General features: G+C 38.9%; 2 protein-coding genes across 3 annotated transcripts; both read right to left on the bottom strand.

The window, feature by feature from the left end:
- Positions 1-6430: 6430 nt before the first annotated feature.
- Positions 6431-10779, bottom strand: ap5s1 (adaptor related protein complex 5 subunit sigma 1). Its single transcript, XM_066679640.1, has 4 exons — positions 10654-10779; positions 10315-10474; positions 8898-9189; positions 6431-7846 (listed from the first exon to the last, which is right to left on the bottom strand). The coding sequence occupies exons 2-4, from the start codon at positions 10470-10472 to the stop codon at positions 7718-7720; spliced, it is 579 nt and encodes a 192-aa protein (XP_066535737.1). The 5' UTR covers positions 10473-10474; positions 10654-10779; the 3' UTR covers positions 6431-7717.
- A 2279-nt stretch (positions 10780-13058) lies between these two features.
- Positions 13059-20431, bottom strand: cdc25b (cell division cycle 25B). 2 transcript variants are annotated; one of them, XM_066679909.1, is made up of 15 exons: positions 19899-20431; positions 19191-19261; positions 18918-18969; positions 17745-17786; positions 17628-17661; positions 17359-17469; positions 17150-17260; positions 16899-17033; positions 16283-16366; positions 16002-16184; positions 15829-15915; positions 15437-15499; positions 15243-15341; positions 14888-15133; positions 13061-14787 (listed from the first exon to the last, which is right to left on the bottom strand). In XM_066679909.1, the coding sequence occupies exons 1-15, from the start codon at positions 20096-20098 to the stop codon at positions 14647-14649; spliced, it is 1659 nt and encodes a 552-aa protein (XP_066536006.1). In that variant the 5' UTR covers positions 20099-20431; the 3' UTR covers positions 13061-14646. The 2 variants fall into 2 exon arrangements, with proteins under 2 accessions (XP_066536007.1, XP_066536006.1); XM_066679910.1 differs by lacking the exon at positions 17745-17786 and having other exon boundaries at positions 13059-14787.
- Positions 20432-23383: the final 2952 nt, after the last annotated feature.

Raw genomic sequence — 23383 nt, 5'->3', positions numbered from 1 at the left:
CCCTGCCACCAGGACCTAATGTTCTTGTGGCTCCATGCCATGAAATTATTCATGTTACAGCATATACAATCTTTGTTGGCCATACTGTGTTCATGAAAAATAAGAGTCATCCCATCAGCCCACAATTCCCATACTGGCGCATGAATCATTATGAGTGAACTTTCAGACAAAATCATTTTAAATTAAGGAAACACAACCAAATTATTATTCACACTGTTCCAACGTGACCTACAGATGTGGCAGAGATACAGGCTGAAAAACACTAGAAGCCTAGTTTGAATCCTTGCAAACACCAAGAACAACAGAAAGCACAGACGTGTCCTTTTTGAGAATGAAAACTGCCCTGAGATAAACAAGACTACAAAGGTCCAAAGAAATTAATTTCAGTCTAGACTGAACAGAGCAGACTTGTTTATAGTCTTTTTACTTTGAATTACGTAACATGCAGCTATACAAAAAAAATATTTATCCTTGAATTGTACCCTTTACAGCCATAAATATATTTACTTTAAATTAGCAATCACAGATTCTTGGAGGGAGCAGGGTTTAGAGATTTTAATTGTTAATGCTCTACATGCAGAAAAATCAAACTGCAGTGTGAGCTGGAATTGGAACTCTGAGTCTGCTGTTTGCGTGTAGGGCCTTGCAGCGTTGTTCTTTATGTCACTCTCTACTGGCTGCTACATTTGGAGCTTAGCAGAAGAATTTCTTGAGGCGAACATGCTTCAGTGTCAGAACTTTTGCTTTATAGCTCTAAAATCCCTGATTGCAGTTAAAAGACCTATAGGAGTGAGGGTGTGTTTTAACGTGTGCGTGTGTCTGCCACAGGAGTACAGAGATAGACAGTATTCCCTGCAGTGTTTCCTTATCTGTAATTGTGCTCTCAGACAGAGACACACTCACAGTAATTAAACACCAAACATTGAATACTAATCAAAATTAATTAAACACACACACACCCTGCTCAGTGTTCCCCTCTATGAATTAACAGCTTGACAAAACAGTTAACCAGCCTGTTAAAAAAGTATTACTGCAATATGCATACATTAAAAGGTACACTATGTGAAATCGTTGTTTTTGCAATAATTTCAGAGCACACAGATGTGAGTGTATGTTTATGCATATGTATTATTAAATATGTGAGGTGAAACTGCCTTAGAGTAGATTTCCAGTTGAGGTCAGTGTAATAGTTCCTGTGACTGACAGGTGAGATGAGCTGTGCCCCAGCCCATCAACAAGAGCACAGCCTGACTCACACTCTCACACACACACAGAGAGAGAGTTCACTGCATTTGTGAGGACGTCCATAGAACTCTGAAACGATGTCATCACACTATAGTCAGCATCATGCCTTATATAAGGAAATTGCAGACCTATGTATTTTAGGGCAAAATGAACATTTTGGAAAATGTTAAATGTTATAAAAACGTTAATGTACTTTTGTCACACATATATTTTCCCAAAAAGGAGCCAAAAATAAAATGGTTCTAGTTGCAATCTTGCACTGCTGCCCATTGAATTGAGCCTCAAACCAGCAAGCTTTTTCAAACATAGCTGTTAACACTTAATTTAGTTGAAATAAATGTGATTTACATCTGTTTTGGAAGGGGTCTCTTGAACTACACATTTTATGTCTGTAATATTAATTGAATATATTTACATAGCAATGTATGACATTACAGACCAAAACCATGTGAACTGGATTTTTTGCTTCTGTATGTGAGAGCATAAGTGTTTTATTTTTTCCTAAATATTTGTATCTAATGTGCTTCAGTCCACGTCAAACAAACAAACAAGTAAATAAAATCCACTTTGAAAAAACAATTCTTCTCTGCTCCATATAGTGGTGTATATACCCCTCTAGACAATGCTTAGCATTGAGCATTGTGACCTTATACTCATACATAGCTGCTCCAAAGAAGCCCATTCTATTTGTCAGTGCATTTAGATATTATAAAAGTTTTGTGTACAGTTGAAAACCACTGTCAAACATGGAAACCGTTGAAACAGTGGATATCATTTATTAGGTGTAGAAAAATAGTGGAACATATATGAGAAACACATACACATTCAAGGGAAGAACTGTGCATGGGGGAAAAAAATCCAACAAAAAGATGGAAGAGAAAAGAGGGTGTGGGGGAACAGCAGGACCACATTAGCATAAGTCTGAAGATGTCCTGGAACACCATTACAGCTCACATTACACCAGAGCCCTCCGTGTCCTCAGGCCTTTAGGTGAAACTCCTCTTAATGTCCCCATTACTTGTCTCTTCGTTGGCAGAGATGACAAAGATGTGAACTCTGAATCAAAGCAAACTCAAAACTGTGAAGCTGCTAAACTATGATAATGCATACATTAAGATATGACAGCTTACTCACACAGGTCCATTGTTCCAATCACATTTCAGCATTCATTTAAACTTGACACCTTTTTGGTAATTCTGTGAAAGAACATATGCCATCAAATTTGAGTCTGTGTGGCTTCCAATATCCAGACCAAAGCTTCTTAATGACTTTCATAACGTAAAATGTAACAATTTAGTTACAAAGAAAAAAATTAATGGAGCTTTGTAATGTTATCTGACATAATATTGCATTCTGTTTTTTAATTATAGCAACAGGGAGTATGAATTCAATATGTAAATTCAGCAAAGGGATTTTGGATTCAGTGCTAGAAGGAGTTTTCTCACATTAAGGTATTTAAAAATATTTATTAAAATACATTTGTAAACTCCCCAGGTTTTTTTCATTGCCAGTTACATGTCTCTTGTGGAGCATTTTCTTAAATGTGAGAGATTGCTTGAGCAAGTGTTTGAGTGAGTGTGTTACAGGTCCATGAAGTGCTTTACATAAAAAAAAAATAATTAATTAATTAATTAATTAATATGAAAAAAAAGGATAACTCAAAAAGTAAACATTAAAACTGTAATGTTTACTTTGTACTTGACTGTGACCACTGTCTCATTATAAACTGTTAATACTAATTTGAGCTGCATGCACTGGATGTATCTGCATCATACACTCTTAAAAATAATGGTGCAAAAAAACCTTCTTTGAATGATGCCATTGAAGAACCACTTCTGTTTCCATAAAGAACCATTTTTGCTAATATGTTTAAATAGGTAAAAAACCTTAAGACTTCACATGTGCTTTTTTTTAAACAAAATTTCTCTATCAAATTAAAAGTTGTTTTTCTATGGCATTACTCAAAGGATTTGTTGTAGCACCATTATATTTAAGACTGTACACTGCAGATACATCCAGTGCATGGAGCTCAAATGCACCACAAAAACACCTTTTTTTTTAAGACTGTAAAAATATGTAAATATGAAGGCATGACTTTTTATTTGATTACTTCTGATAGAAAATGGCAGAATTAAGATGAATGTAGTTTTCCACTTAAAAAAAAAGTAGTTTTGAAATATAAACCTCCAAGCACATGTAATGCCAGAAAAAAATAGGCGATGACTAGATTTGCTGCATTTTCCGTTTGCGACCAATGGAAATCAGTCTCACTCAGATCCACAGGGAAAATTGTACCAAATGCGTCAATATAGAACTCATGATGGTTGGATTTGTCAAGACTAGTAATCAACATGTCACGTCAATGTCACCATCTGCTACAAACAGGAGGGTTAGGGGACTGACTGTGATGTAGGGAAAAGAATATGTATAAAACAACATTCCTAGCTTGAAAAGCACATCATCACTCTATACATAGCATTCAGCACTTGACAGTTTGGCAGCTAGGAAATCCAAAAAGCACCTGAGTGTGAGCTAGTCTATGTTAGTGCTCATGAACAGGCTGGATGAGGAGGAGCACATTGAATTCAATTTCGATCCTCATACGTTTATGGTTAAGCCTGTGGTCAAATACCACTGCTATAATGCCTGGATTTAGCACAGCTGCACTGTGGAATTGGGGACAGCCAAGCATTCAATGGAGGCAAAATGTAGTAGATAATATACACCACCTTGTCACAACTCTGTGATTATTTGATTTGACAGAAGGAGCAAAAGTAGAGCAATATACCTGACTTGCTTTTGAAACACATTTCCCCGCCCTATACGCCTGTTTCTACAGCCATGGTTTTGTTCTTTCATGCATTTCTGCCACCAGGTCACTAAGGCTAATGAGGACCAAATCACTGCAGACGCTGAACTAACATGTTTTAATGTAGCTTGATTGCTTGAGGACTGTTTCAAAACTGCACGGCAGAATGACAATAATACATGTGAAAGGCAACACAGGCTGGAAATCCAGCATAATGGTTTCACATTAAAAACAAGGTTCGATGACACAGTGAGCTTCTTCTTATTCATCTGCCCTTTTACATGCCAAATATTCTCAACAAAATCTGCTATGAAATTTATTTCTGTATTCTGTCTGAACCTAGGAACAACAGGGGAAAAAAGCATCTGTTGAAAGCCATGTGTTCTTGGGGTAAGCAAGGCTGTAGGAGAGGGTAGTGGGAGGATCTGAATGTGAAGGCATTTTATTTCTTTTCCATCTTCTCCAAGGATGTTCCCGTAAGCTACATTGGTTTAACGGCTCTCTGAAGCCCTCAGTGGTTTTTATTGATAAAAAAAAGGGAGAGGAGACATTCAAAGCCACCCACAGTCACCAGGAGGACACTAAGGGAGACATAAGTGAGCATTTCTCAAATTAATTTCATCGTTTGAAGTTCAGCTTTAGACCCAAACTGTCAGTTCAATCCTCAAACACACTGTGGCTCAAATTTTTGTTTCTCCATTTGTTCTTGGAAGCGCTGATTTCATTATTCCGAAAAAGGAAAGGAATACATCAATTAAAACAAGTCTGAATGAATCCAAATAAAGAACAAAATACATGGAGTACAAATGGGAAAAAAATGACTGCATTAGAAATTTTATTTAAAAGAGAGTAAGGGAAGAAAACTGGAAAAGCATGTGCCCGCTTTTAACCAGGTTTTATACACACACACACACACACAGATCAACCATACCATTATGACCACCTCCTTGTTCCTACATTCACTGTCTATTGTCACAGCTCCATTGACCACAGGAGCACCTGTAGTTCTACAATTACAGACTGGAGTCCATCTGTTGCTCTTTGTTTCCCCCTTTCACCTTGCTCTTCAATGATCAGGAACCCAACAGAAGATCATTCTCTGAACAGCAGTGGCACTGAGGTGGTGGTGATGATGTGTTGTGATGGTATGAGTGCATCAGACACAGCAGTGCTGTTGAAGTTGACTGGACTGAGAATTGGTCATCATTCAAAAATGTCAACAGCTTCCTGTGGGCAGTGTCCTGTATCCACTGATGAAGGACTAGAGGATGACCAACACAAACTGGTCAGCAGCAGATGAGCTACGGTCTGTGACTTTACATCTACAAGGTGGATCAACCTGGTTGGAGTGTCTAACAGAGTGGACAGCGAGTGGATACAGTGTTTAAAAACTCCAGTAGCACCGCTGTGTCTGATCCAATCGTAGCAAAAAAACGCACACTAACACATCAGTGCCACCAAACCAGAATTATCCATCATACCTGCTCTGTGGTGATCATCTGAGGGTTCTGACCATTAAATGGACAGGATGAATCTGGGCAAGCAACATATGTTAAGCAACAAGTGGGCTACTGTCTTTAATTGTAGAAGGACAAAGTGCTCGTGTACGGTCAGTGGAGCTGAGAAAATGGGAAGTGAGCATGGAAACAAGATGTGCTTAAAATAAAATGATTTGGTTGATTTGTGTGTGTGTGTGTGTGTGTGTGTGAATGAGAGAGAGAGAGAGAGAGAGAGAGGAACAGATTATTAGCAGATATCTACACATTAAATGATGTACAAGTGCTTTATAGCTAAATTCATCTGATAAGCAATTTAATTTCCAAATATAAAATAATAATAAACTGAAATAGAAAATGAGCACACATTAAAACCCAATTTAAAATGTGATTACTGTGAGCATTTATTACAGCCTGGAAAAAAAAATTTCCCCAATTTAGTACAGAATCATCAGTCGGCTGAATAACAGATTTCACAGTTGAAGCAGATGCAAGTATGCAGAGTAATTTTCCTATGATTCCAGCAATAAATGTGTCTGTGATTTTTTTTTACCCCATGATTGCAACCAGGAGCATTTTAAAATGACTTCTTCTGAAGTCTTGAGCTATGTTTTCAGTATTAACACTTCCCTCAATCTGCTGCTTGGACGCATTTTGCTAGAGGAACCAAGAGAACGAAGCTACCTGTAGAGAATTAAATCATTACTTACTATGCTAATGCTCTGAGCACATTTATGCCAATGTTTCTACATGTTAAGGAGAAACACTGGGCTCTGGCGAGATTATGGAATGTAGTAAATCTCAAACCCCAAAGGCTAGATAAAGGGCATGGACCCTATTAAACATGTAAACATGGTGGTGACTAACTCACCAACACACTATTATAGAGGGTAGTGTCAAACTGCTCAGTCACATACTGTTTAAGTTTGAAAATCTATGGAGGTTTGCTGCAGTACCATACTGATCTATTTAGCTTACACACATTGAAATCCTGCATTTCCCCTTTTTTTCAGCTAAGCATAAATGTGACCACAAATGGACATGTTTCTTCAGGCTTTGACAGTCAGCATGCTTCTTCTTTTTGAATTGCTAAAGCAATACCCAAGGTACAAGTGAAGCCAAATAAACTCAGCTCAGTGAAAATGCAATAAAATGTTTTTCTGTTGAATTTCAGGAAGAAATGTCATGAATTCATATGCAAACTTGTGCAAATCCATATTTTCCATAAGCTTATATGAGCACTAGTAGATGAACATATTAACATTTGCAGTGAACTCTACTGAACTCAAAATGAAAGCTTCATGGAACCGAGCACAGCTTACCACGAGAACAACCTATCCTGTCAATCAGTGCTCTGCTGCCAGTCACATTGCTGTTATCTGTTCTAGTGTTTTAGATGAGTGAGTGACAAAAGAGGATAGAAGGTTGTCAATCACTGCCAGGACTTTCACCGAAAACCTCAATTCAGAAATCTCAAAGGTCCAACACTGCCCCCTAATGGAGAGTAAGGCACAAAAGGCAGGGTGTTCAGCTTGATGCACTCAGACAGAAACAAAGTGTTGATCATCACATTTATTAGATTCGGAACTAACACAGCCTTACTATTTGATATGAAGTGTAACCCTGGTAACTGCACTTAAAGGGGATATTCCCAAGTACACAGAAGAGCATGACACACTGCCACCCACTGGCTTCTCTAACAGCAGCACATAACTGCCAGGTCTCACACAGAAAGGTGATTTCCCAGAGCACATTTATAATGAATGAGAGTCAATGTTTCACAATTGTAAATGTCAAAAACACTCCCTTCAGGAAATTAAAAACCATCTTTACATTTTGGATCATACCATGCATTCCCACTTCAAGCTACTATTACCTGACTCAGTTTCAAATTCCCTTCAAACAGATCTAGAGACTCTAATGCTTTTGGCATAGCATCTAAGGATGCAACCATTTGGAGGTAGAAGAATCTTTGAGATGAAATCTTTCAAGCACTTCATTCAGTCTTCAAAAGTTATTTTTACAGACTCTGTTCAGACACCAAGGACAGAACTGCCTTTCTTCATCCTTATCTTACAGAACATCACAAGCCCGTCCTGAGTTTCTTTTCAAAATACCTGATTTATACTGACCACTATACCAGTGACACTGCTCTGATCCTGGGGTCTCATTTGCTCATGTAGTTGGACAGTTCTTTGTCCATGTTTTGGGCGAAGCGATGATTGAGGAAGAGGAGCTGACCATGAGGAAGGAGTCTCTGAAGGGTCGCATCTATCCGGTCACTCTTTAGCAGCACCTGAGGACGACAGCTCCTTTAGCTTATAACATAAGAGGTTTGGCAGAGAAAGCCATAATGACAAAGAAGATCAACAAAGACCCATAAACCCATAGAATACTCTTAGTACTGTTAGCACCAGTGACACTTGTTTTAATAAACAAGACTTTGCTGATATTTCAGCACTGAATCACAGGATATACAAAGTCATATGGAGTGTTTCGGTCAGCTTTTGAGGAAAGTGCAGGCTTTAGATGTCATGCCAATTCTTGTTTAATGATAATAAACCAAAAGATATCATCATTTAAAACAGATAGAACAAAATCTGGCCTTGAATTTCTCTGCATTCGTTTTTATTATTATTTTAATAATTAAGAAAAAATAGAATCGGAACACACTGTGCTACAGCTTGAACAGAGCAGATAAGTGGAAGGGGAAAGAGAGTGCAGTAAATAAAGAGAGAGAAATTAAGAGGAGCAAAGAGAAGCACAGACAGTGCCTCTCTGACTGTGTAAACAATGTTCTTAGAAGCACTGCAGTGCTAATCAGCTATGACCACACCTGCTTTTTTTATTTAAATAATTGCATACAAATTTACAGAAAGATTTATTTTTTGTTGTTTGACACAAAAGAAAAGATTTGCAGTGTCCTCATTTTCCATCACATATCTGCCAAAGTCCCAATATTATTGATTTCACTCGAATAGTGTTGGTTGCTAGTTGCTGTGTGCAATACATATCGTAGAATATATTGTAATGTCAGTTTTTTATCCAAAATTACACAGCCGTAACAGTACTGAATTAAAACTTCAAAAATGAATTTGAAGCCTGACAGATCTGCGGTACATCAGGACTATTAGACTGTAATAGCTACTGATGTTTCTCCAGTACAGTTAATGTCAGTCTCTTAGGTCAAATGTTTCTGTGAGGAGCTGTTACTGATGGTGATCAGGCTCTATGTAACTTCCACCCCTTAAGGCCAGCTTCCCAAGACAGCTCATACACCTAAATAACATTAACATTCTGGTAGCTGCTGCTTCTTACAACACACACACAGGCTGACTCACACCCACCTCGCTGCCGGTTCCCAGCAGACGCAGCTCCTCCAGGCAGTGGCGAGCAAGGTTACGCAGGGTTCCCTCTGCCAGCAGCAGGTTCTCATGAGGCTGGCACACCAGAGTGAAGGCTAGAGCCTGCACCCCCAGCCAAAGCGCCACGTTCTCCCCGGCAAACGGCTCTGCGCGGCCCAGAGACAGCACACCACACTCGGCCTCACCCAGAGCCAGAGCCTCCTCACCCAGCACTGCTTCCCCACACACACTGCCTGATGCTTCCCGGCTCACACACACTGCAGTCCTTACCTGCCTGAGGGAGAGAGAGAGAGAGAGAGAGAGAGAAAGAGGAATGAAGTTATATTCTGCATGTGTTTAGGAGAGATATCAGAGTTTGTTCAATTATCAGCAAACTACAAACACAATTACCATAGCCGTAGAGAAAAGGGTAAAATGGTAACCTAAGCCAATCCAAATACCTGTGAAAACGTGTGGGTGTGTTTAATTACTGACATGGGTTAATATAAGTGTGAATGCACAGACACATATACACCAACCAGCCATAACATTAAACCCACCTCTTTGTTTCTAAAGACAAACTCCATTTTATTAGCAGCATTACAATTTAGGTGCAATTTCTACAATTCTATAATTACAGGCTGTAGACTGTTACTCTGCATATTTAGTTTGCCCCTTCACACTGTTTTTCAAATCTTCATGCCCCTTACCAGACCACCACAGAGCATGTATTATTAAGGTTGCGCATCTTTCTCAGCCCTGTACTTACACTAATGTATTGTGCTTGTATGAATTAGTCATAGACAGCATTGCTGCTGAAGTTTTTATAACATTTGTCCACGCACTGTCCACTATTAGACACTCCTACCACCTTGGTCCACCTTGTAGATGTTAAGTCAGAGACAGTAGCTCATCTGTTGCTGCACAGTTTGTGTTGGCCATCCTCTAGTGCTTCATCAAATTTCACTGGACGATGCCCACAGGATGCTGTTAGCCGATAAATTCTATTTGGTGAACTATTCTCAGTGCAGCTGTGACACTGCTGTGCCTAATCCACTCATATTGGCACAACTCACACACCAACACTGTCACTGACATGCTGCAATTGATCCACTTACCAAATAATATTTGCCTTTGGGGCTCTTATGGAGGTACTACTAACTGAAAGACTAGATCTGCATCTCTAAAACTAAAAGGTGCGTGGTAAGTGGAGCTGATAAAATGGACAATTAATATGGAAACAATGTAGATTTAAAAAAGTACTTATTTTTTATAGTAAAACAATTATATTTAATATATTCTTTACATTTTTATAGCAAACAGTAAAATAAATGGTAAATACTGCACCTATATTTCACATATTTAAATTTATGTATTAAATGAGAGACAGAATGAATTTCAATAAGACAAAATTCATCACCTTGCTACAACTCCAAGTTTCTCCTTTAGAGCCAGTCTCCCCTTCTCTGGGTTCTCCTCCATTTCGGCCCCGAACACACGGGAGAACAGAAGCCGGCTCTCAGAAGAGGACAAAGAGCTCACAGAGCTCACCGTGTGGACCAAAAAACACAGCACCATGCCTGAGAGTGAGACACGAAAACAGTCTCACCACCAGCAAAGTGAATTACATAAGATACTACTCATTCATGTAACAGTAAAGAGTGAACACTTAACGTTACTTAGTCACCGCAAACCTAAGTCTACAGCCAGAAAATCACAGTTAAGAAAATACACCGACAACACAAAACACATTCCTTACCTCTTTCCTGTACCCGCTTATCTATAAATTACAGCTGGACAGAGAACCTCGTCCTACCTAAACAATTCCTCAACTCACAGCGCCATTTCCGTGTTTGGTCAGCTGACTTAGTCCAAGCACAGAACAGTGCGCCGCCAGAGGGCGCTCCAACATAAAAATAAACACACTGACAACAAGCAGCTGTTCAAGGCCTAAAGGTGATCCCACCTTACTTTTTAAATTTCAAGAAGCAGGAAACATATCATCTCAAAATAAATTAATCGAACCAGCAACAGCAACAAAAATATACATCAAACCACGCAAAGCAGCTGCTGGACTAAAACAGTTATTTCCCTGTGACTTACAGAACGTATCGTGCTTAAATGACTTGAGGAAATGAGTACTATGCGAAGATTAATATTTAGTGCTAAAGAAATGTCATTTTGCTCCTTTGCAGTGATTCCAATAACAGGAAGGATACAGAAAAATCCCTGCTAAGTGATTCAAACATGATTCATCTAATTCCATTTCAGTCTCTGTATAATATAACTTTTCTTACTATGCACTGGTAATTTTGCTGGATTCCATGAGCAGGAGCCAGTCAACATTTATTCCTATAATTCCTTAATATTGTTCAGTATCAAAATCAAAGCTCTGAGATGATTCACAAGCAGAATGTGCAAAAAAGACCTAAGCGTAATTGAATGTGTAAAAAATATATATATTTTTATAATTAATAATTAATTTTTAATCCAAATAAAGTTAATCCTTCTCTTAACATGGTTATAACTAATTATTTCAAGTAATATAAAATATGGCTGAATATAAGTGCTGTTTTTCATGAGCTCAGTTTGTTAGCTTTTCTATACATCAGTCGGCTTGTGTAAGGTTTTTTTATGTTTAGCTGCTCTGTGCTAAACTTCAGCTGTCCTGTTTCTTTCAGCTTCAGTGTCAGCTGCAACAGTCAGAACATGTGTGTAAACACACTGGGCAGCTGTTACTTAACAACTGCTTGATATGCTCTTTTAACCCTGCAGGGAAAAGCACCACCTTCCCTCACCACAAACTGAAGTTAACCCTCCTTAACCCATACACAAATCATTCAGTTCTAACCATTTCTGAGAGAGAGAGAGAGAGAGAGAGAGAGAGAGAGAGAGAGAGAGAGAGAGAGAGAATGAATCGGTTAAATCATGTTTCACTGAGGGACATAATGTCCATCTAATTTTCCTACAAAGTTAGTCAGTTTTACTACATGGTCTGTAATTCATTAATAAAAGCACATGCTTTCCTAAATGGTCTTTTGTTGGAACATTGTTGGAAAAATGTGCTAAAAGGCAAAGTATCCTACTCGTTTGAACAGGTCTTTACTCCACAAGAAAAAAGAACACTAAGCTGCCAAGTATTTCCTCCAATTTGTGTCAGATGTAGAGAATATTCTGACTTAAAACATTCGTCAGCCCAACAAAGCAAGGCACAATAGACCAAAAGACAAGGGTGACAAAAATAAAGAGCATTGTGTATGAACCCATTCTATATGTAGTATGAAAGGGTTAAACCTCAGTGGAACTCTGCTGCAGAAACAACAGGATGTGGGTATTAACACAGCACACTTCCAGCTCATACAGACCAATGGCAGTAAAGGATCTGGTTTTAAACTCAAAAGCGCCTGACAAAGCAGAAAATCTTTGAATGGAAATTCAGAATATAAGATTCAGATCCTGTCTTACTAAATTCAGACTCGCTGCTGAATACCCCTCAGTGCTTTAGGTCAAACTACAATAACTATTCAAAGGAAACAGATCTTTGAAAAATTGAATGAAAAAAAAGCTATAAAGACACATAGCCAAAACCCAAATTGATTGGCAATTCTCCAGATGAAGAGGTGAATATTTATAATCTTCCAATGCAGAACTGTGTAAAATAAGTCCTGGATATTAAACTAGTCATACAAATCAAAATTTTAAACACAATTACAATAGTGTATAATTGTTCCCTAATTAAAAAGGTACAAATATGTGACCATTTAGGTACCACCAGTGAGTTTTTCTGACATTGCATATTTTGATCAGTGACCATACTTAAGTGTGAATTTAGCTAACAATTTGGTTTTCTAAATGCTTAATGAACTGCAGCCATGTGAGGACTCCTGCTTTTCTGTGGCCTCTGCAGGATTTGAATACTTGGCTGGATGCCACTAGAGCTCATTAGCCACTCCCTGAACTTCAGTTTTCATGTGCGAGCTGCACGTGGCTTGTGTATACACAAACACTTGGTCCAAGCGTAGTGATGGAATGTGTGTGAGCACTTGCAAAGCAGGATTTGACGTGAAAGAACAAAGTTGCACACACCCTACAAGACCTACACAAAAATGTGACTTAAATCACCGAAGAGCATCCCACATGGAGCAGCCCATAAGCAAGTAAAAACAGCTCCTAACAGCACACAGAGCATAAATGTGAATGGGTTGCAAGTCCGCTTTGTTCTTAATATTTACATACAGTAATTTATTACCCAACAACCCACTTCAGACAAGTAAGAGACACCTCACACTCATGGACTCAAACATGGCCAAAATTTACTCAATAAAGCAGGCATCACATACACACAACTTTAGCAATTAAAGGAGTGGGGATAATTAAAATTTGTAATGTATAAAATACAAAAGTAAAAAAAAAAAAAAAAAAGACTTAATGGAAAGTTTTATTGCTGAGCATTTTGGTAAGTCATCTCTCACTGACCAGCAGCAATCAGCCAGGCCTGTCCTGCCGAGTTAGTGCTCAGTCAGACAGTTTTCTAGAGAAGCAGCTGTAAACAACTCCATACTTAATTATCTCATTCAAAATATGGGGGAATCAGCAATTTCAGTCAAGAAAGGGGGCAGAATATATTAAGAAATAAAATAAAATAAAAAAAAAAAACACACAACAATTGGCAGTGCAAAGCAGCTAACCTAACCCCACACTGCATTCACCATAAGAATTTAAACCTGGTCCAACAATTAGTCATTTAGCTTTACCAAATGGTGTAAAATACCTTCTTTAAAATAACCACTGACATCAATCTATATATTATAGGATCATACATAATTGATAACATGGAGATTTAAACAGTGGCTAGTTGCATAATATGCTTTACAGCAAAATATGATTCAAAATTGGGCAGGGACACAGCTTGAAAATATTGAAGGGAGGGGAAAAAGCAAAAAACCCAATACACTTCATTATACATAAATGGTGCTTTTCCACTGCATGGGGAACTGCTCAACTCCGCTCCACTAGCTTTCAGCTGGCTGCTTTTTCACTAGCACTGTTCCCACTGTGAAATGGAGCCAGGGACACCACAAAACACATCTATAATGGGAACCACATGCTTTGAAAACCACAACAATGCTGCAGAAAATTGTCTGTGTAATTACATGTTTTTGATTTCAGGGCTGAACACAGCACCATAGTCCTGTTCTGACAGATTGGTTTTCCTTGTTGCACGTGCAGCTTTCAGAGATTTATCAGCCACTGACCCAAGGACCATTTGAACCTCTTCAAAAAAACTTTGGGGTGATGTTACAAGCTGCTGTTGTGAGTCCGATAAAAACAAAACGCTGTACTGGAGCTCTGCATTTTATAGTGACTGACAGGTCTGCGGGGTTTACATGTTTTGGCTTACTACCTACTTGGCTCAGTTGGAACAATGCATGCCTTGACTTGGTATACGATGGTGGCTAGTTGAAAATCAAAAAGAGCCAAGGCATGTAGGTTTCATGCTGTGGAAAAGCACCAAAAGTTAAGTGCTTTGAGGTCTTAATTCACACGATCATTTTAAAAATCAGGGGGAGGGGAGCAGGAAGGCAAACAGCAGTGATTTTTTTGGCACACGGGAAGCAGTGTGGTTAAGGCTGTACTCTAATCTTTGCACCCAACTTAGCAACTTAGATGTTACTACCACATGTTGGTCATGAAAGGGCAGTGTGAATGAGAATGAGGCTAGGCATTAAACCTAATAGTACGTTTATGTGCATTAGAGCTTTTTAAGCCGGATATACATGTCTCTCTTGCTGCGCTCTCCTGCCCATGTTCGGCTCTTCAATCGAAACTTCCTCAGGTCCTCCTTAAAGTCCTCATGATGCATTGGCCTGTAGTCCTGGGGCTCACATTCTTTCTGAAAATATAGACACATGCATGTAAGACACCTGTACATAAAATTGTAACACAAAAAAAAATAAAAATAAATAAAAACCCTTGACTTAAGCACAACAAACCTTATGTAGAGGAAAGAAGTCCTTGTAACCGCCCTTAAGTATATACAGCTCAGGATAATGGAGGTTGGGATATTCATTTAGATCACGATCTTTCTCACGCACAAAGCGACACATTCGTGGGCCACGTTCTGACGAAAACTCACAGTGGAACACAAGTAAAACACGTTTATCTGGGCTTTGCGATAGGATGGGTTTTCTGAAGAAGCACTCTTCAACCTGCTCCTCCAGATGCAGGTTTAGTGCACCCTGGAAGAGAAAGGCATTCGAGTAAAAAGCAAATAAAATCTATAAAATATGGGGAGTAAAGAGGCAGTGCTTTGGCTACAAGTTCCTGAACTACAGGACCCATCCTTACCTTGATGTGTCCTCCTTCAAACTCATATGGATAGCGACAGTCAATGACAAACAATCTGTCTACCACATCACTGAACTGACCGTTCATTGCCGCAACCATCTGAAACCACAAAGAATTAAAGAAAACCAAAATCAGATACTGATGAGTCAGGAGACTCAGATTACAAATACATAGTCATGAAAAATGTCACTTACAACTTCTGGAGTGATATATTTCAAATCTTGATGTTTTCCATTTATAGTAGGCAGAGCTGGGGCCTATTTAAAAAAAAATAATAATAAAATAAGCACACAATGTAGGTTCAGGACTCTACCCCTGTCATCTCTGAGGCCCATTTCACCAATCACAAGTGTGACTGCTATTAAGACATGACAATCATATTGCCATCAGCAGAATCTGCTTAAGATACTGGCATTGGTCAAAATGCTAAGGCAATTTAGATTTTTTTTTTTTTACTACTGCTTTACAAAATTTCTCTTATATAATTCATGTTTGTATTAAACATACCAATCAATCTGCTCTGTCCTAACAAAATAATGAGAAAATTAGAGTGTAACACCCAGAGAATTAAAATTCAGACACTCACCGTGGTAAAATCTCCAATGACATTACTGGGGTCAGTGTCCAACAGTCTCTCAATTTCTGAGTGATTAAAAGATTTTGAGCGCTGCACCTTAAAGTAAGAGGATAGAAGGGTCAAAATCAGGAACAGATGGGTAGCGAGATGTCTCGCGGATGCATTTAAACACAAGAAATTACCTGTTGAGGGAAGGCATCATCCTGCTCCATAGCAGTGACATGTGACCCTGCCACACTCCGCCTCCTCTTTACACGAACAGGTGTGTTTTCATCTTGAGGTCTGTCAGGCCTCTTGAGTGGAGCACGACCACCAGCAGGCATGGAGGGAGAGCGGAATAGACCTCGCGGCCGACAGCGAACAGGCTGGAAGCAAACGTTTACACAACACATGCTCCGTAAATATATAATTTGTGGTCAAGTAAGAGGCTTTGGGTAATTAATATATAAATATTAACAAATACCGAGATGGGTGGGTCTGTGGTTTGCTCAGACACCAGAGGAGCTGTGAGTAGACTAGCCATTCCTGTAGGTACTTCAGAATCAGTCTGTGCAAAGGGGACAGTATTAAAAAGGGAATAATAATAAAAAAGTCATAAAATATATAAATCTATATATCTCAAACACCCATGACCAATTTTGGGATCTGGCTTACTCTAATATGTTTAACAGGTCAGTATGCTGTTAAGACAGAGCACCTTCATGCTCCTAGTGTCATTTTTACTAGGTAGTGTTATCTACCATCCTCCAAAACTGACAGAGTGCAGTTTCTGCACTGCTGAGCGCAGAGTAGATGTGACCACGGCTCTGTTCTTTCCCTTAAAAGGTCAGTAAAACATCACAATCATTTAAGTTGAAATCCATTCATTCATTGTTTGTAACTGCTTATCCAGTTCAAGGTCCCCCGGAGTGGGAACCCACAACCTCCAGGTCCCAGGAGCTGTATGACTGCGACACTACCTGCGCACCACCGTGCCACCCTTAAGCTAACATGGTAAAAAATATTTTCTAGTGTTTCTTTAATTAGGAAGGACTGTTAACTGTGATGTGCCCTCTTTCACAAATGCCTGAATGTCTTACCTCTACATCATCAAGTACATCAAGAAAGCCATCATCGTCATCATCATCATGTACACTAGAGAGCGATACGCGACGCAGTAAGAAGGGGCTATTGCCATCTGGTGATGTTAGTGGGCTAAATGAAGGAGGAGAAAGCTGTAAAGAGAGGGGATGAGGATAAGTTACAATTTAAATAGATGACATGTTCATCAGCATGAAATGATATACATTTTATATTAATGATAGCTATAAACAGCAAATGAAAACATTACCATTAGAGCAGGAGCTGAGCTGGGCCGGCAAGCAAAAGCTTCCTTTCCCTCTCCAGTTGAACGCATTCGACAGCGGGACACTGGTAGAGTGGGCTTCTTAAATTCAAAGTTCTACCAAAACATATACAAAAGGAAATCGTAAACAAACAAAGGTCTGTTAGAGGAGCTGAAATGTGCACAACATCAAAAGGTACAAAGCACAAACATACCTCATGCAGGTTCTCTTTGTTAGCAGAGCTGTGTGACTGACTGAAGATTCCATAGCGCGGTAGATCAGAATCTTTACTCTTCAGATTAGGACTATGACCCAACAAATGCAGCTGGAGAAAACAAGAAATAAAATCCACAAATATGAAGATTCAACACTATTGTCCAAGGGCTTATTACAAGATAATGGCTAAGGCAAGGGTTACAACATGCCACAGTGTTGTACAGCATCAATCAGACAAGCTTGGACAAGTCCATTGTCTATACTTACTGGTAGTGAGTGTATCCGACGAATGGGCATCCGTCTGTAAAAGCAAGCAAAACAGTAATGAGTGATTTTAGAAACACAACAACTTCAGTCTAGCCCTGGAGGAAGAAATTGACTTACTCATTAATCACTTTGGTTGCATCCTGAATGGCCCTTTCAAACCTGACATAAATAAAGGAGACCATTATAAGCATGACCCTCTGAAATTACACAGCACACCTTGTTTAACAAAACATACGGAAACTGGGGGAGATTTAAAATAAAAATAAAAAGGGCCCCTCACTACACACTGGATGTCCAGCTTGCTCGTGACCACCTGTATGCTAAAGAGCTCTTACAAGGAGAATGGGGATTGTGTGTCTACTAATCTACCATATGCCCACATGACGCTAACCCCCACTGCATGCCCCCCTTTGTCAAACTATGGAGAGTGAATGGTTTCCTGAAAGAAGGGGGTGAGGGTGAGGAGCATGTGTTGCAGAGCAAAGGAAGAGTGAGAATTAGCAAGCTGAATGAGGATATAGGAGGTTTTGTGGGGGCTCCTTTGATTACACCTAACAGAGGCTAAAGCACATACTGCTACTCTATTGAGGAAGACCAAGAAGTGTGCCAAGTCCATGTGCAACCATAAACACCATACTGCATGGGGCACATGAAACAGCTGCTACACTGCCTATTCACTAATGCCCCCCCCCAAACATACACTTATGTTTGGGGGAGGGGGTGTAAATTATTAAACAAATACTTACATGGCAAAGAACAGCCAAAACTAATTGCACTGTGAGTACAAATCTGGAAATAACCAGTACCAATATACTAAATATGTCACACCAGTATGTTCATTAAACATGGACAACAAAGAATGATTTTCCTTCTAGGAATCAAATAATGTGAAGCGTGAGCCAAACAAGATATTCAATAGCCCCGAGTATGCATTTCTTTGTGCCAATATTAACTTTTTAAAAAAGGGCTAGGTCTCCACGAATTTCCACTAGACAACTACAAAAACACTTAGCAGAGAGTGCAGTGATGTGGAAACACAATGCAGATTTGGGTGCATAAATCATGCCAATTATCTAAAAATACCCAAAAATTAATATCAAGTGGTAGACATACATACACACACATATATATACACATACAGACACACATATATATACACATACAGACACACATATATATACACATACATACACACACACACTGTTTTATAAATATATATAAAACAAAGTGTATTAATCCGCATGCCAAGTGACTCGATCCGGAAGTAAAAATCAACACCAACAAACTTACTTGTGCTCTGCCTCCACTGGATCCATGGGGCTAGGAGAGTCCAGACCAAGACCTGAAACACAGGATACATGTAGAACTCAGGTGAAAGTAATACAATACCTGGTACGGCAGTCACATTCCAGAGCCATTACTTGACACTCCCACACAAGCAAAATATTTGCAAAAGCAATGCGTGTGCGCCTAAATAGTTTCTCATAAGCATTCTTTAGCTGTGCAACTTTCCATTACCATTAAAATTACTTATAGGGCAGTGAGAGGAACACTGAACTTCACCTGCATCAGATGAAGTGTCAGATGCAAACGAAGGAATCTTCAGAATTGGTTTCTTCCGTTTTGGTGTTTCACTAGAATTAAAAAGGGGATGTCAATAAAACAACAATTCCAACAAGCACTTATTTTGCTTACACAGGCCAAACGTTTTTCTTCTTTACAGAACAGCTTTAAAAAAATAAATAAAAAAAATCAATACACTCTCAAGGTTCAAAAAACCCTGTACCCCTTTTGTATTCTCCTACAGGGTTAGAAGACACAGACAAATCCTCCTTTCAGAGTAATATAGTACTTAAATGCATCCCCACTATGCAGCTTATATATAATCTTTAATTACTCGGAAAAGCGCAAAGTAAATATGCAATATAGCCAAAGTAGTTAATATACAAAAACCGTATTGTTTGTGTTGGTAACAAAACTGACAATAATAAAATATCTTAGACCTGAACTTGTAATATTTGGCCTTCTACCCTCACATTATTCATTAGGTTTCGAGTATTGAAGAGTAAACATATGGCTGCCCAATAAACAGCACTAGTTGTAGCGTTTGGGTGTAAGAGCCATTAGTTTAAAACCTATATAGTGCATTAGAAAGAGGCAGGGAGTCGGACTGAACCCCTCACAAAAGCTAGCAGCTAAGTACACAGGCTAAGCACATACAAACTTGTCTACGTGTGCAAATAAAACAAAGATCGAATCTCGTAAACTCACCCGCCGAGCACAGCCAGGTTGTCCATGTTTAGTGCGAGGTTGGTGACGGGGGAGAGCACGGCGGCTCCGGAGGAGAAGAGGCTCTTGATGCAAGGCGAACCATTATCGCCGAGCTCGGAAAAACAGGGCCTGGGGAGCCTGGACAAGGAACTCTGCCCAGGGCTCAGAGGACTAAAATCACCCGTATTATACGTCTCCATCTCCAACACGACCAAAGAGGTCTGAACTGCTAAAGAGAGGTTACTGAAGAGTGAAAGCGGAAAATACAGCGTAAGCGAAAGAACGAAGAGTTATGGAAGTAATATTAGCGAGCTAGCACGAACATTACAGCCTTAACCATAAACCCATCCATCAACTAACTCGTTTCGCTGCAGTTGAAAGAAAAAGCAAGAAAATCGAACATGACGTCGACGCACAAACTAACTCCTACTGCACGGAAAGTCACATAAAATAAATATAAAAACGCTTAGAAAGCCATGTTTGCAGTCAGAGAGCTGTTGCTTATCGCACACTCTCTCTGACTCTCTCCAAACTCCGCTAAGAAAAGAAACCCTGTGTGTAGGCCTTATTTATGTTCAAAATGGGCAGCCACCGAGCGGCAATCCTCTGCACCAATCAAACAACGAGAGACATCTGCTTTGACCAATTAGAGCGCTCCGCTTTATTAATCAGCGGCGTTCACGAATAGAAAGTAGGCGGGCTCACATGGTACAGGAAAAGGTCTCATCCAATACGAAAGCAGAGAGGCTCTGGTCGTGTCCAATGACGTGTGTGTAGGGGCGGCAATAAAAATTCTGTTTAGAAGAAGAGACAAGGGAAGTGGCAGCGTTTTTCCCGCGGAACATTTCAAGCAAAAGGAAGAAACGCCCACAACAAAATTTCAGCCAATAATGCCGCAGATGTCTGACTCGGGATGTACCACACGTACCTTCAGCAGGGGGGTCCATTTTATATTGTTACAAAAGGCTTGTTAAACAACAAGAAATAGTGAAACCTTCCAAATTTTATTTTATTTATAAAATTAAAACGAATTATTCTTTAGCATTAAATGTTTTCAGGCTTTTCATGGTTCTTGGAATCACTTTTCATTGGCAAAGTGTATATATTTAACAGCTTGACATCTGAGCATAAAATGATGCTTTATTTCAAAAGAAAACTCTATTTTCAATGCTTTGAAATAAAGCATTGTTCTCTAACTGCCCTCGCTGTTGTACTAGGATGTAAAAATATGTTCTGTACATTAGCTGTTTGGTAGATCAATCTCTTGGAGACATGTACATGAGCTTTCTTTAGTGACAGTGAGAGACTTGCATAGAACACAGTTTGTGCAGTGCAATTTGCTTGCTGTCTGAAATAAATGGGTTTTGAAATAATAGTGAACCCTTCCCCCATGTTGCAAGAAGACCCTACTGTTCCTGCATGTCATGGCAACCACCCAAACTCCCACCATTTCCCTCCTCTTTTGACCAGGATCTATCCCATACCAAAACAAAGAAGCAGTGATATTGTTGGGGGAGCAGCACTGTTAATCACTTCATATACACATTTCTGTTAAAGGTCAGTCACACCAGGTTTTTTTCAGTGCCTACATTGAAATTGTTGTGTATCACATCAGTTTATGTTCTTGTTGCTGCCTCTCACCATATTAATGGCAGATTTCTTTCGTTTCAAACTAGATGACCTTAATTTCAGATGACATATGTGATGCTACACTTTAAACTAAACTACATTACTTCCCATTTAGTTTCAGGGACTCCGAAATTAACATAAATAAACTGTAACAGCATTCTGTATTTACAGATTCCACACCCATCGATTCAACCAATGGTGGATTAAATAATATCTGAAGAATACATTTCCAGAAAGTTTCACAAAGTTAGGTATGGTAAGAGATCTAGAGGTGATTTAACGTTTTTGGGATTTAAACAAATACTACACCATTTCATGAAACATACACATCACAAGGTTTTGGTTCCTATGAGGGAGATCTAGAACTTAATCTACCATGGCTATAGAGGAGTGACTATACCTAAGCATCTGCCACAACCTATCCTTGTCCACAAGAGTGAAGCTGTTGTATTTAATGTTACACTTCTACATTAGGACAATTATTCATCAAGGTCCTTTAATCTCCTTATCTCTCCCTCACTGGTTGTGTCAATTCCAAGAAAAACAAAATGGCACCCGTTATTGTCTCTACTATCTTTGCTCCTGCTTACATTCTTATCTTCTCTGATCAGTTTCAGACACAGAAGTGAAAAGATGGATTATAAAGTATCAGTTGAGATTCACAAAATATATTAGTTCAGGATTAAACTAATCTCATTAGGTCTTAAAATCCTTCCATGTATCCCTAAAATGTTAATCAGCAATTGTAACATAAATATTCTATTTTTAAATTAGTATTATTTTATTATTTTTTGAAGACATTTGACTGAGTTATTATTCTCTTGTCAAGAGTGCTTAGATTAACACCCATGACTTTCAATCTTTTGCATTTTATTTCAGGCCAAATGGACCTCAACCATGGAAGAATATCAACCAACAGAATACAGTTGAATGCTTAATGAGCTGACATTCTATAATTCTATATATTTTATTGTAATTCTATATTTACTCTTGACCAAAGAGTTGTACTGATCTGACAGTTCTTATGGTTTATGTTTGTTTATTAGTTTGCTACACAATTCTCAATTCTCTTCAAGTTGTAATTTCACTGAAACAAAATGTGAATGGTTATTTGGTTATTCTGAGAAATACACATTTAGTAAAACAATACAGAGGGCATGAGAGGACTAAAGATCTGTGCATATGCAGGAACTAGAAAAGCAAATGATCTTTCAGCAGACATTTCAAAATTATTGTAAGTCTATTATTCTTTCATTGAGACATAATGTGTCTGAATGCATTTTTTTTTCTTTTTCCAGTTATACCTTTAAAAATACTGAGTCAACAAACTCATCAAAAACTGGTTGAACTGGCCCTTATTAACGGACCTCCGGAGGCAAGCTCAGGCAATTCTATACCAGGCAGTTTGCTTTCATAGTTTATACCAGGCTGGTGGAATCTGACAGGGTGTGGGAATTTAGCTTCATTCTGGCCCCAAATATGGAGTGGGAAGGGAAAGCCTACCTCCTTTACACACACGCACGCACACACAGACACACACACATAACACTGTTATCATGGGCTTGCCTAGAGGCGTAGCATATATACATGGGCCTCAAATATTGGCAGTATGAAATTATCACTGTGCAATAATGAAAACATGCATCTCCATAAGAGTAATCTTACAGGAAAAGGCAATTAGACTTGTTTAATAAATGAATGTGAAAAAAACAGCGACATAATAATACAGAACCTATTAAAGTATAGGAGACTAAAATAACTACAAACAGCAGCTACAGTATATTTAGGTGCCAAGACAGTGACCTTCATATTCACAGATGCCAAACAGTATACATTCCCTGATGTCAGTATATTAT

This window comes from Hoplias malabaricus, chromosome 8 (genome assembly GCF_029633855.1).
Source record: "Hoplias malabaricus isolate fHopMal1 chromosome 8, fHopMal1.hap1, whole genome shotgun sequence".
Taxonomy (NCBI): Eukaryota; Metazoa; Chordata; class Actinopteri; order Characiformes; family Erythrinidae; genus Hoplias; species Hoplias malabaricus.
The sequence above is the reverse complement of the archived record's forward strand: the minus strand, read 5'-3'. Positions and strand labels throughout refer to the sequence as shown.

Coding starts and splice junctions, on each gene's coding strand:
- ap5s1 (XM_066679640.1), bottom strand. CDS start 10,472: ATGGTGCTGTGTTTTTTGGTCCACACGGTGAGCTCTGTGAGCTCTTTG. Junction 9,190..10,314: donor AAACTTGGAGTTGTAGCAAG/GTGATGAATTTT, acceptor TCTCTCCCTCAG/GCAGGTAAGGACTGCAGTGT. Junction 7,847..8,897: donor TGCTGGGAACCGGCAGCGAG/GTGGGTGTGAGT, acceptor TGTCGTCCTCAG/GTGCTGCTAAAGAGTGACCG.
- cdc25b (XM_066679909.1), bottom strand. CDS start 20,098: ATGGAGACGTATAATACGGGTGATTTTAGTCCTCTGAGCCCTGGGCAG. Junction 17,470..17,627: donor GTCGGATACACTCACTACCA/GTAAGTATAGAC, acceptor TGTTTTCTCCAG/CTGCATTTGTTGGGTCATAG. Junction 15,500..15,828: donor TCATTGGAGATTTTACCACG/GTGAGTGTCTGA, acceptor TTTTTTAAATAG/GCCCCAGCTCTGCCTACTAT.